At 29.3% G+C, this 14,076-nt stretch overlaps 2 protein-coding genes across 3 annotated transcripts; one reads left to right on the forward strand and one right to left on the reverse strand.

Annotated features, from left to right (window-relative positions):
• Positions 1–1,460: 1,460 nt before the first annotated feature.
• LOC145190176 (uncharacterized) lies at positions 1,461–4,894 on the reverse strand. Of its 2 annotated transcripts, XM_090091852.1 has the most exons (8): positions 4,453–4,894; positions 4,025–4,209; positions 3,735–3,878; positions 3,174–3,629; positions 2,811–2,969; positions 2,429–2,611; positions 2,059–2,194; positions 1,461–1,869 (listed from the first exon to the last, which is right to left on the reverse strand). In XM_090091852.1, the coding sequence occupies exons 1-8, from the start codon at positions 4,820–4,822 to the stop codon at positions 1,679–1,681; spliced, it is 1,824 nt and encodes a 607-aa protein (XP_089947978.1). In that variant the 5' UTR covers positions 4,823–4,894; the 3' UTR covers positions 1,461–1,678. The 2 variants fall into 2 exon arrangements, with proteins under 2 accessions (XP_089947978.1, XP_089947979.1); XM_090091853.1 differs by lacking the exon at positions 2,811–2,969.
• Positions 4,895–11,060: 6,166 nt separating this feature from the next.
• On the forward strand, positions 11,061–13,667 carry LOC149887194 (uncharacterized). The gene has a single exon (XM_090091133.1). It carries the CDS (start codon positions 11,129–11,131, stop codon positions 13,220–13,222), a length of 2,094 nt encoding a protein of 697 aa, XP_089947259.1. The 5' UTR covers positions 11,061–11,128; the 3' UTR covers positions 13,223–13,667.
• Positions 13,668–14,076: the final 409 nt, after the last annotated feature.

Genomic DNA, 14,076 nt, shown 5'->3' on the forward strand with positions numbered 1-14,076 from the left:
TTATACTTGAAAAATAAAAAAAAAATGAACGAAAACAAAAAAAGTTAGTTTTATTACGAAGAGACTTTTGATTGGATCTTAAATTTCAGGTTATAAAACGTGGTCTAAATCTTCAAATTACCTCCTCTTTGATGTGCATCAAAGATTTAGAATAATTTTATTCAAGAAAAAATCTTATAGAATATTTTTTGCGCTTCAATTTTCCGGTTACTTCCTGATTTACTTCTTAATCAGAAAATTCAAGGAATTCATAACACAAAAAATTCACACTGTAAAAATCTTCAACATATCTATAATATATCAACATATCTAAAGTTACACAATTTTCTAATTCCGAAAGACCATAGAAAATATGTATTTCAAAATAGCTTAATTCGTGATTAATTTTGATTTAGCAACTTTCTTCTTGGGCTAATGTAAATTACACTTGATGATTTCTCTGTTTCATGAACAGTGATCGTACAAACAGACAATGGTTTTAGAGGCACGTTTAACAGCTGCAGTAATCAAAATAAGCATCGATCATTTTGTATAATTCAATGTTGCTTGTTTTGCCGCCCGCATCTCTGAACAGTAAATCATCTTTGAATAGTTGATTAGTTGATAATAAACAATAAAAGTAAGTTAAACACGATCTCAACATTTGGAAACGCACAATGAGCTTCAGGTTTGATACTTGTATTAATTGTACTTTTAGGGATCTCTGTGTGTTTTAATTGAACTTTTTTTTTTTACCGTTAACCTCTGATGGCGTATAGCAACAGAAGTGAAGCAGTTCTTCACAGCACAGTTTGCGTTCAACTCAATAAGATACAATTTTACAAACGCTCTTTAATATTGCATATTTTGTTCGTCAGATAGCTCCATATCGATCAGAAAAGAAAACCGGTTTGTACACTTTCCCCTTCTCGCCCCCAACAAAAATATAATCAGCTATACTTTTTACAATATAGCCATACTTATAAAATCGTTTAGAATAAAAGATACTCCATTTTGTTTAGAATATCTTGTATGAAATCTATAATAATAGTTATTAAAAATTTAATTCATTTTTTTATGAATAAAAAACGCACATGCTAAAGAAATGTTGTTGAACTACTATTACTTTTTGGAGCCCATAAACAGTTATCAGTTTAAACCATAGAACAGGGGGTAATTAGTTTGGTGCTAAGCTTCGTTTTATTATACTTATTGGGAATACGGTTTAAACCAAAGAACAGGTAGTAAGTTGTCTAAAAAAGTGGACCAATTTACTAAATTTTGTCTCAATAAGCTTTACAATTATTAAGCTGCTACTAGTGTTTTCCTTGAGCTCATTTTAAGAAAATACCCCCTTCTTTCGTTAAAAACATCAGTCATGTCTTTAAAACAAACAAATAATGAGATGTTGACAGTAAAACTGAGCATAAAAAAGGTTGGTAGAGTTTGAATAAACTTTTTCAAACAAAAATAACAAAGTGTTTAATTAGATGTGATGTCAGTATATTTATTTTTTTAAAAAAAAGCGATCACAATGATTATTCAATGATATTAATACGTCATTAAGAGTTAAATCATTGGGATATTATTTCATTAAAAAAATCAATTTAATTACAAAGGAAATGGAACTTTAAAAAAATTGGAATTTTAAAAAAATTTTAGTGGAAAATTAAATTAGATCAAGTTACTTTCTTCAAAATTAAAAAATTCGCAAACTGGGAACAAATCCATTCCAACCATTTTCGTTTGGCAAATCTGATTTGACTTCGTAGTCATAGTTTTCGTTTATTTCTTCGTTACTCTCACTTTCGATAGGATTTAGAAGTGATGTGTCCGTTTCAACCGGTTCGGGTTTGCTATCTTCATTTGTGTCGTCTGATTCTTGTGATACTGAATAAAAGGTTTTACAAATTCATAAAAAGTATAGTCTCAGTTTTGAACATTCATATATCTACATGAGTATTTGTACGGCTACTGAGATGGGAGTTTCAATGGGTATCTGTATGGTTTTCTGTTTGGGCATCTAAATGGATTATCCGTATAGGGATTGTCGACGTAAAAAATTAAATAAATTGTTACCTAATGTTGTACTTTGGAATATTTCATGTGAAGCGTCAGATTTGCAGATCGTCATTTTTTTGCAAGCATCAACTGGTTTTATTTTGTTCCTGATGTATTCTATCAAATCTCCACCGTTTGTGGCGTAGCGGTTACACTAAATTAATCATGTGTGGGCGTTTGAATTATTTAATTCATCTGATGTTTTTTTTTTAACTCGATCTTTTTTTTAACATGATAATGGTGAGAACAACCATTATCTTATTTAATATTAAGATTAAGTATTTTATGCGTGTGTTTGTGTATAAGCGGTTTTAATATTTTGTGTATTATCATTTCATGTATTATTTTGTATATTTTTATTATTGTGAATAATTGGCTATCAGTTTACCATATCTGCTGCATTCGGAAACAGCGCACAAGTATTATTTATTTGTTTCTTGATCATCTCATTGGTTGCATTCGTGGTTTCCATTACCAAGTTTATTGCTTTACCAACAAACTTGCATGTTGCACAACCAAACCCATCAGGACTAATAAGTGACGTGATTCTAGAGCCAAATTGTTTCCCCAGCTGAAAGTAAAGAAATTTTACAACATCATAAAAATTCGCTCAGAAATGGTCAAATTTGCCTCTTCAAAGTAAAACATGCTCCTTCATTCTGTTTTAAGAAAAAAATAAGCTTCCATTTTGTAACTTTTTAACAGAGTTCATTAACTTTTATTTATAGAACCAGCTTTTTTTTATCAATAACAAGTAACTAGAAACATACTTTGCTAAATTTTTTTTCAATAATTCCGTAATCGCAGAAAAACTTTCCTTGCGAAGATGTTGCATTACAATACTTTAGTTCGTTACAGATTTGTCCTGGAGTTAGCCCTTTTAAAACAAATTGAACCATCTGTTCGATGTGTTTCAGGAAAAAGTTGCACTAAGACAGATCGTGTATGAAATTTCATAACGTTTAACACAAGTTTCTAAAAACTGCGAGAGCACTTCTTTTTTTAGTACTTCTTTTTTTTTTTTAAAAAAAAAAAGTTTTTTTAATATAAAATTTTTTCGTGATACTATTTTGTTGATTAGCATAGAGTTTCGATCATAATTTAACATAAATTAACATTTTTGTCGATCTTACCTCGTTTGTTGCATAAGGAAAGGCAGAGCATAGGTCTTTGACTAATTTTTCTATGACTTCAATTGTAGAGTTGGCAATTTTTACTTGAAAGTATACAATAGAAGCAATTGCTTTGCATACCAAACAATCAACATTGTTCATTAAAGATGTTTCATTTGTTAGATTTTTTACAAAACTGGTGCATTTATTTGCACTCATGTTGAGAAAGTTCTTGATCTTTTCTTTCTGAAGTTTAGACATTCTAAAAAGCTTTTCCAAAAACTTGTCTCCGAACGGTTGAATATTTTTTTCAACGTTATCAAAGATTTCTTTCGAAGTTTTAAAGCCATCAAAAATTCCTCGAGACGTTTCTTCTAAACTTTTTCTTAGATTGTCGCCTACGTCACTAACTCTAGCAATTTTTTCTTCTATCGATTCTGCGAGTGTGCTTTTTAAACTTTTATCCAAAAATGGGTGCTAAAGAAATACCAAAATGGGTGCAAAAAAAAGGGCGCATTAACTATATTGCAAAAGGCATATAAGATAAAGTTTAGAATAAATTTAATCAAAATAAATACAAACCTTTAAAATAGAATCAAAATCGAACCCGTGAGACAATCGTATATCAGATAATTTATGCTGCAGCGACTTAAAATTTGAAATGACCTTATCACTTATAAAATCTTCATTTGTGTCATCGTCTTTCGATTCTTTATCTTTATCATTCTTTCAGAAAATAAATTTAAGTAAATCATTAAATTTTTAGACTTTTTTCTGAAATCAAAAGGAAGAAGAAGAAGAGTTATGAATTAGTTACCGAAAATTTTTATCAAACCTCCAAAAAAAAAAATTTCCATAAAAAAACTCTAAACCTTATCATCATCTGTATTTTCAACAAATATTCCGTGTTTACGAAGAATCGATGCTGATTCCGAAGCAATATTTAAAAGCCTAGAGAAGTCGAAATTTTTTGCCTGATTGAAAATGGGGCTATCGAGAAGGGATATTTCATCGTAAATTTTTTTGTTTTCAACATCTTTTGGTACATCCACTTTGTCTATAGCGAAAAAAACTTAGTTATATAATTTTTTGATTTTTCATTTACAGTTTTGCCATATTTTTTTTTTTTTTTCTTTCTCTCTCTTTTTTTTTTTTATCACGATTACCTTTTTTACCTAACAAACAAGAAGCCTTATATATCTTAGAAGCATCTACCTTAGTACTTTCAAGATAAAATCTGTTAACCAATGATAAAGTTTAAACCGTTATCTTTATTAAGGCAATCAAAAGTTTAATCTACCTTGTGTGTAGTTGTGGCTACTATGATTTTTATGATGATGTTGATGGCTGTGGTTGCCTTTATGATGAGATTTATGGTATTTTAGCTTGTTTTTGTCTTGAAATCCATCTTCTTTAGTAAAAAAAGGTTTTTCAAAAAATTTATGTTTTAACAAAAAATTTTTAAGTTGATTTCGAGGAAGATTTTCGGAATTTTTCTCAATATGTTGCTGGGGACCTTTGTTTTGATATGAGTTTGAATCCTTCTCCATAATCCGTTTTGATTCCGTACTCAATTTTGGAGTCTTTTTGGCTTCCTTTAGATGGGTCCTCGGTACCAAAACTATACCAGCAGCCATTGATGCAGTCAACAGCAACACAAAGAATCTCATCTCCAAAATTTATAATTTAATTAATATAATAACTAAAATAATGAAGTTTATAATGTATATACAAAAAATGAAAAAAAACAGAGGTTAAACAAACAAAGTTTACTTCAATTGTTAAAGATATTTATAAACTAAAAATCGTTAAAGATATTTATAAACTAAAAATTGTTAAAGATATTTATAAACTAAAAATCGTTAAAGATATTTATAAACTAAAAATTGTTAAAGATATTTATAAACTAAAAATTGTTAAAGATATTTATAAACTAAAAATTGTTAAAGATATTTATAAACTAAAAATCGTTAAAGATATTTATAAACTAAAAATCGTTAAAGATATTTATAAACTAAAAATTGTTAAAGATATTTATAAACTAAAAATTGTTAAAGATATTTTTAAAACGAGTTTTTTTTTTAGAAATTCTTTTGCAACTTAAATTTGTTAAAGTTTAAGTTGTAAAAAAATTTGTGTAAAAAGTTGCATTAAAATTGTAATGTTACAATGTTCCAAACGATAAATAACACAAAGTATTGTTTTATCTCACTTACATTACTTTACACACAATTTTTATTTGTATACATTATTTATCTATAAAAATTATTTATTTGCATACATATTTTTATTTGTAAGATTTTTAAAACTCTTTTTAGTCGCTGATCTTAAACTTTATAGCAGAAACAAACATCTATATATACAGATGCATTTATAATTCAATAAATTCCTGTTTTAAAGTAAACATGTCAATCATAGACAAGTCCGTTTTGTCATTTGGTAAATTTCATCATGGTTGCATGTTGATTCAGAAACAAGAATTTGTTTTATGAAATGAATGGAATATGAATTTATTGAATAACTAAATAAACTGAACGAATAAAACGCGAAGCATAAAACAATACAATTTCTTATAAAATGAAATTGCCAAAGTAGATATCGCTTCCTCCGCGTTTTGTTTAAAACAATAAAATCATAAGTGTTATAATTAGTTCACTTTTTTTAAAGATTATATGTTATAAATTCCTGCTGGGTGCATAGAAATTAAATTTGAAGTTTAATTTCCTCAATATGTAAAGCGAGCAAAAATTTTTAAAATGTTTTAAGATAAAATGTGAGTTGGTTAAGATTTTAAATGAATATAGAAATACCAGTTTAACTTGTTTTTTTTTTGTTTTTTTTTTTGTCTGAAAATGTCAGAACTTAAATCTCTCGTTTTTTTTCCTATGATGACGTAAAAGTTTTTCTTTGTTTAACTAATTACGTGTGTAAATTCATTTTTACGAAAGTAAACATTTAGAAACCGATTATGAGTCGTTTAACCATCGTACTTCAGAAGATAGTAAAATAAATCCTGTGCGTTGCACATACTTATATTAAAAGGGCCGTTGAATTAAATGCAATCTGGTTTAAAATAGGTGATTAGAAGTGAAGATAATATCGAGTATTACTTAGGAATTCTACCTATTCGTGAAAGGAAACTTTAAAAACTGTGGAATCATTGTAGAGTCTGTGGAATGTGAACTCATAAAATATGTACAAGTCCAGATAAAGCAAGCAGTTTAAAGATTTAAGTCATTTTTTATGAATAAAAAACCCTCGTGCTAAAGAGATTTTGTTCAACTATTATTACTTTTCGGGGCTCATAATCAGTTATCAGTTTAAATCATAGAATAGGAGGTAATCAGTTAGGCGTTTATTTAAGAACCTTTAAGGTATATTAAGTTCTTTAAATCACTCCAAATTTAAAAAGATTGAGCGATTCTGGCTGGAGTTGATCCACTAGAATCATCTTACATTAAGTCTTATTAAAAGCCAAGTATTCTTTATATCTCAGTGAATTTCTTAATCTTTTTCCAAACAAAAAACAAAATTAAGTTATACCAATATTGATGCTATTTTCTGTCGTGCAAATTTCAACAAGATCAGGCAGAAATCTCTAGTCTCACATCTTTTCAAAACAGTGTGAGAGACCAAGCCACATTTTGAGCAATGCAGTATCGTACTTTTTATATTATACATTCTGTTTGAATTTAACAAAAAATTTTGTAACAGTATCATTCGAATTATCATTCGAATGATCACACCCCCATCCTCTCCCTTTGGGGTAAAAAGGGATTTTAACTCAAAGGTAGAGGACGGGGTGTGAGGAACTCGTTTATCAAACTTGATACAACTTTGCGCGTTCTTAAAACGTTACATAAATTCCAGATTAAGCTCAAATATACTTTTAAATAGTATTTATAATTACAATGTAGAAGTTATATTTTTGTAAACATTTTTAACAAATGAACAAAAGGACCAAACAGTAAAGAAAGAATGACGCGTCAAAATTGTATTGTGCCTTTGAACGCAGAAATACAAAACAGATTGCGTTTTTTTTTTCGTTAGAAAAATTTCTTTCTGACGGAATGAATTTAAAAAAAGAATTCAACTTAAACGGAAAAAAGGCGCGAAAAGTACACAGAAATTAAATTTCAAATCAATGATTTAAACTTAAAAAATACTTACTTCTACTGTAAAATCGTTCCAGAGTTCCATACCATTTAGAGGTGCAACAATGTTCTTCGTATAATTTCTTGTAAGACCACTTTCCTCAAATAAGGGTTATTTCATTTTAATTTTGATTTTATTCATGTTTGAGAAACTCTGTTGCTATGGAAACGATCTTTCAGACCAAATTAATCTACAAACCAGTTTCGAACCAGTTCCGTGATTCAATTTATGAGAAATCTATAAACAAATATCATTCAAGTGAGCTTGATTTCAATGCTGCTCTACTACCATCGGCGGGACAAGATTCGTATGAAAAATATCTAGACGAAATAAATCTAAATGTCACTCCAATAAAGCCACAATCTTTTTCAGGATATTTTGATACTTTTTGATATTTTGGCTTTTTTATTGAAAAAAACTAAGCGAGACAAAAAATCCGACGTTCGGAAAATTTTTTGTATCCTAAAATTTTGAACTGGAAAAATGTTAAATCTGCAAGTAGCAGGCAATTCAAAAGATTTGCAACACGTTTGATATTGCGGCATGATGCTATTGATTTATATTTATTGCACTTTAAATCCATATTAATTACATTGAAAAATGCGACGAAAATAGATAAATTGAAAATGCAGCTCTGCAAATTGAAATTTGCAGAGCTGCGTTCTCTATTTGCAAATCTGATTGTCAAATTGCAATCGAGCTGCATTCAAATATTAGTCAAAACTTAGGTAAAATAAATTTGCAGAGCTACATTCTCTATTTATCAAGTTGCAGTCTGAAATGCCCTATAACGTATGTGTTTGCAAACCATTCGCTTTCTAAAAGCAAAAATGGATTTGATGGCCCATTTTTTGCTTCAAAGTCATCATTTATCTTTTATGTAAAAAGCAACTTTTTTTTCAGGTCACCAGGGAAGGAGGAGAAAATGGTAGCATGCTCGCTAGATCTGTGTAACTTTTCCAATTTCGAACTCTTTTACCTTATTAGAGCAGTCAGTGAATCTAAATGAAATGCCGTTGATATGGAACTTAATTTGATATAAGTAAAACTGCAAAGGAAAGAGTCTACTTCAAAAGCTTTATTTTCCTCTCGTAACAAAACTTTTGATTTTGGAAAATTGTTAATAAATTTGTTGACGTTTCATGGCGTTTAATGAAAATAAAAAAAACAAAAGATTTGGACATGTTCTTGCGCCCGGTAACGGATTCAGAGGGCTGTGAAAGAGGAATCATATTACAAAGTTTTGATAAAGCTCAATACTTTTGGTGTAAAAGTATTTTGGTCACTATTTCATACCATTTGTAAACTATGTTAATAAATAGATAATAGTTTTAAATAATTAGTGTTAAAAAAAACTGTATATTTCACTTCGAAAAAAAAAATTACGTCATAAAATCCACTCGACAATTTTTATCAGCATAGCGCCCTAAAAATCAATCTGTTGTATGAATGTCTTCCAATAAGCAAATTAATTTGTAATACTTAAAAAAGTAGTTGAAGATGTAAAGCATTAGTAAAACTAACAATCTAAAGAAATAAAAATTTAGGTGACTAGTTAAAGATTTCGACGTTCTTAAAAAATAACAAACTGTACATTCTATTTACGAGATGGTTGCTATGAAAGGATTGATATTGTTGAATTATTGCAGCAGAAGTCAAAAAGACAAGAAAACTAACAAGAAAATTATGACGTAATTTATGATATAATAATTATGACGCTTTACGTTTAAGTTATCGAAAAACCTCGATTTCATTAATCTCTGTTTCTTGAACATCGTTTCTTTTTTTTTTTTTGAAGAAATTTATTAAATGTGAATATTGTAAAAAGGAATGCATGGTTAAATATTTTTTTTTGGAAACGATATCCCTAAATTTGTTGGTTAAACAATACTTGATGTTAGTACAACATCTGCAATTACAGAATTTATTTAAGGCTTAAGTGGACTTTTTAATGTTTTCAAAAAATTGAAATTCAAGGTCTTTTTTTTCGTTAAGAAATAGTTGACCGTTAAAGATAATTTTTGAAGTACTCAATCACTTTTCTAAAACCTTTTGCTATATTCGGTTTTTGTTAGTGTAAAAAATAAAGTTGTATATTTTATTTTTTGCTATTACATTTATTAATGGGTCACCGTTTTCAACATTCATTAGATGTTCGCTATTTTACTTTACAGTGACAAGCCAATTTTTTTTTATTCATCTACATGTCAGACAAGCCTAATTTTTTTGAGTCTACATGTACAAATATCTTTAATTTCAGCTCGATTCCAGAAAGCGTTGTTAAGAAAACATTGGTAGAAAGTTAGGTAATTGGTCAGACAAAAAAAGTCTCATGTTACTTAATAAATATTGCATAATACATATTACATAATATCATTATTTTTGACTTAATTATATCAGGTTTTTAGAAAAGACACTTTGTTAATTTGGTGTTAATTTATGAAATCAACGTCGTTTTTGGGATATGCTGAAGAACTGGGTTGACACTACATGCAGTATCAGGGTCGGAACGAATATTATAAATTGTGTTAATAATATCATCATCCTATTATTAGTTTAAGACAGTTCAAAAATTTAATTTTCTGCAAACGCCATATTCTAATAAGAAAAATTTAAAGTTTTTTCACGTGGAATCATTGACTATTTTTGATACGTGTTTGTACTTTCTGCAATATTTCCAGTTTTTTTTACAGGTAATTGTAATTCAATGCCTTAGTAAATGTCTACTTTCTCTATTATCAGTCCTGAAAAAAGTGCAAAGACTGACTCCAGTGCATCTTATCTCTTGCAGAATAGCGATTTGCTAATTGATTGTGTTTGTTTCAGCTTGTGCCTGAATTCTATAAGTAGAAATATTTCTAATAAGTATGTTTGTAGATGTATAAATTGAACCTCTCAGCAGTATTTTTTAGGTAAGAATAGGGTTTTGAAGTATAACCTTTAGTAGAATTAAGATGTAAATTTTAGAAAACATTCAAGCATTAGGGCAAAGTGACCTAATAATGGCCGGGTCTTATTAAGAGCCAAATTTGGGTCAGCTTTTGTTACATTTATTTACTTGGCGGGACATTTACCTAGTTGATTAATATTATTTCGTGTTTCTTTGATATATCTATGTTTTATTTGAGCTTTTGTAAATTTTTCTATTAGTCTTGATTTTGTAGAAATCTTATTTTTGTCAAGGTTAGTAGAAGTAAATATTTTATACCGGCGGTACTCATTTTTGTTTTTTTCAAGCAACTTTGAGACGCATTTAACGAAGTATTCCTTCGTGTACGGCTTTATGATATATTTTGATCTGTTTTGTTAGTTTATTATGTTTATGTAAACTGTTTTATTTGTCAACACACGAAAGGAAGAAGCATAAATGTAGCCCAAGCTCAAAGATCTCAAATAGTCTCATTAATAGCCACTCGTTTGACCAAATAAGAGCCGTGGCTCTTGTATGGTACTAACGTGGCTAATATTAGGATCTTAGTGTAATTTATACTGTATAAACACTATAAAGTAAAATTGATTTCCAATTTATTTCAAATGCATCAGCTATTTATATAAACATAAGATATAGGCAAGTGCTGATGTAACATTAATTTAGTATATAGCTAGTAAATATATAAAATAGTAACTTATCTATACAATACATGTATATACTTTATATACTATATATATATATATATATATATATATATATATATATATATATATATATATATATATATATATATATATATATATATATATATATATATATATATAATCATTTTTAAGTCTTATACTATATTTTAAAGCTTGTATGTTATTTCTTTAAGTTGATTTTAATCATGGAAAGCACAAAAAGGAACAAGAAAATAAAAAATAAAACTGCCTCTAGTTTTAACTCAAAGTTTACCCAGAAAGTGACAAAGATTAAGAGATTTCAGTGGTCTAGTGTTGATATGAAAAATGCAATTACAGCTGTTGAAAATAGTTTAATGTCACAACGAGAAGCTGCATTACAATTCAATGTTCCCCGGTCAACTCTTGGTAAATATTTTAGAGGAGATTCAGTTCTTGGTGTTAGACCTGGACCTAGTCCAATATTATCTAGCAATTTAGAGAACAAGTTAGTTGAATATGCAGCAACAAGGGCTACACTTGGATTTGGATTTGGAAAAAGACAATTTAAAAAATATGCTTCTGATTTAGCCATGAAACACAATTTAAAGTTTAAACATTCAACTCCTTCAGAAAAATGGTGGCGCTCATTCAATAAGCGACATAAAAATTTAGTTTTGCGAAAGCCTGAAGGTACTTCATCAGTTCGCCATCAATGCATGTCTGTTCCAAAAGTAGCAAAATATTTCTATTCACTTCATGAAGTTTTGCAGGAGACTCATGCACTTTTAAAGCCATCTTTGATTTGGAATATGGATGAGTCCGGGTTACAGATGGACTTTAAACCTCCAAAAATAGTTGCAAAAAGAGGTACAAAACACCTTCAATCTCGTACTACAGGAAAACGTGAAACCATAACCATTATTGCTGCTATAAATGTTGCAGGTGATTTAGTGCCTCCACATTTAATAGCAAAAGGTAAAACGATTAGGTCTCTTCAATCTTTTAATACTACAGATGCACCTTCAGGCTCAAATTGGAGTTTTAGTGAGACAGGTTGGACAAAGCAAGGGATTGCTTATCTTTGGTTCACCAATACTTTCTTGCCTAACATAGGCAGAGATAGGCCACAAGTTCTCATAGTTGATGGTCACGATTCTCATAACTCAGTTGAATTATTGTCTGTTGCAATTGAAAATAATATTCATATTGTGGAAATGCCAGCACATTGTTCGCATTGGCTCCAGCCTCTAGATCGAACAGTATTTGGTCCTCTTAAAACATATTACAATCAAATCTGTCATGAATTGATAAATGAATATCCTGGAGTTACTGTTGACAAGCCTAATTTTTGTGGTCTTTTCAAGAAAGCCTGGGATCAAGCCCTCACAGCTGATAACATTATTTCAGGGTTTCAATCGTGTGGCATATATCCATACAATCCATCTGCTATTCCAAGCACAGCTTACTTGCCTAATTCTGTCTATTCCATACAACAACTGCTTGATGAAAATGATCTGCTTGAATCAAGTTTGCAACCTATCAAAACTGACACTAGAATAACAACATCAGAAAGTTTAATAGAAGTGGGAGTTGATTTTGAAATAGAATCAAGCGCAAACAAATCTGAAAATACGTCTGAATATAAAAAAACATATAACACTGATTTGGTAAACCTTTACAATAATACTGCTTCTTTGGTTTGGGATACTTATTTAACACATGAGCAGTTTACAACTTTCAACTTCTGTATCCAGAATTGTTATGACATTCCAGATCCTTTGTATAAAGTATATAAAGAATTCAAACTGAAAAAGAGTTCATGCATAAAGGATGTTTTTGACATAGATATTCCAGTGTCAAATGAAAACACAGATCTTCCTATTCCAATTCTAAACGAAACCATTGTTCAGTCAAATTCTATGCCAAATGAAATCACAGGCCAGCCTTGTTATTTGACCAATGAAACCCCCTCTCATTATAATCAGATGCCAAATGAAGCTATTGTTCAGCCTATTCTGACACCAATTCAGTCTTGTACAAAGGGTTCTGCTAATGATAGTGACAATGATATTTTGCCTTATCCAAAGATATATACTATCAAGTCAAAAGAAAATCGAAGAAAGGTTCAAAAATATTTTGTATTAACTTCACAAGAAGCTATGCAATCGAAATTGAATAATGAGGAAAAGAAAAAAAATAAAGTCAAAGCAACTGAAGAAAAAAGATTAAAAAAGAAAAAAGAAAAAGAACAACAGAAGAAAGAGACACAAAAATTATCTAAAAAAGCTAATTTAGTTCAAGAGATTAATAGCAATTAAAAAATTTCTCAACTGATTTTTTTTATTTCCTATTTGATACACTAGCTAAATTTGAATAACAAATAAACACTCCGTTAAAGTACTGCTATAAACCAAGAAAAAAATATTTTTTAGCAAAACAGAGTATATTTTACTATACTCTTTTTACTAAAAAATTTTTTTCTTAGTATCTAGTAGTTCCTAGTTCATTATTAGGCTATAATCATCTGATAAAATAATACTTTTTGATATATAAGCATTCTTAGATATGTCAGTTATAGGTTATGTAGGTGGCTCATAATAGGTACCATTTCTCAATTTGCTGGCTACTATTTGGTCTACCCGGCCATTAATTGGTACGAAATTGAAATCTCTGTTTAAATACATTTTTCTCTGAATGAAGCATATTTTAGTACTAACTAGGACTTTTTTTAGGTAAAGCCGTCTGTCACCAATGTAACAGTGAAAAAATAAAAGCTCCGTTAGATTAAGGCATTCTTCACGGCTATCAATAAGAAATTTATGGCCATTAATTGGGCACTTTGCCCTAACCAGGGGCAATACCCACAATTTGACCAAAACAAGCTTTTACTCAAGATTTTTGGTGATTAATCTTCAATATCTTTTGAATCAAAAACAACTTTTTAAGAAGTCATTTTCCAGCTTTGGTTCCCTTCCAATAACCTTCGAGGGAAAAAATTTCTCCTAAGTACTTCACAAGGAAGACAATTTCAATTTAAACGCATTTCCTGCTATTGAGTCACAACTCAATTTCAATTAGTAAATAAGGGCAACTTCTGATGGAATTGAGTCAGTTTTCAACTATCAAAGTTCAGTATTCGTGCCGAAAAATATTTTATCAGCGTAAGACTGTT

The sequence above is a fragment of the Hydra viridissima genome, unplaced genomic scaffold, assembly GCF_058129835.1.
Source record: "Hydra viridissima isolate aposymbiotic clone 2 unplaced genomic scaffold, HvirCarnegie_v1 scaffold_6, whole genome shotgun sequence".
Taxonomy (NCBI): domain Eukaryota; kingdom Metazoa; phylum Cnidaria; class Hydrozoa; order Anthoathecata; family Hydridae; genus Hydra; species Hydra viridissima.

What these genes read in the sequence shown, in the direction of transcription:
- LOC149887194 (XM_090091133.1), top strand. Translation starts at nt 11,129, where the DNA reads ATGGAAAGCACAAAAAGGAACAAGAAAATAAAAAATAAAACTGCCTCT.
- LOC145190176 (XM_090091852.1), bottom strand. Translation starts at nt 4,822, where the DNA reads ATGAGATTCTTTGTGTTGCTGTTGACTGCATCAATGGCTGCTGGTATA. An exon ending in TTGAAAAAAAATTTAGCAAA is followed by an intron (nt 2,612 to 2,810) that starts GTATGTTTCTAG and finishes CTTTACTTTCAG; the next exon opens with CTGGGGAAACAATTTGGCTC. An exon ending in TTCCGAATGCAGCAGATATG is followed by an intron (nt 2,195 to 2,428) that starts GTAAACTGATAG and finishes TGATTAATTTAG; the next exon opens with TGTAACCGCTACGCCACAAA.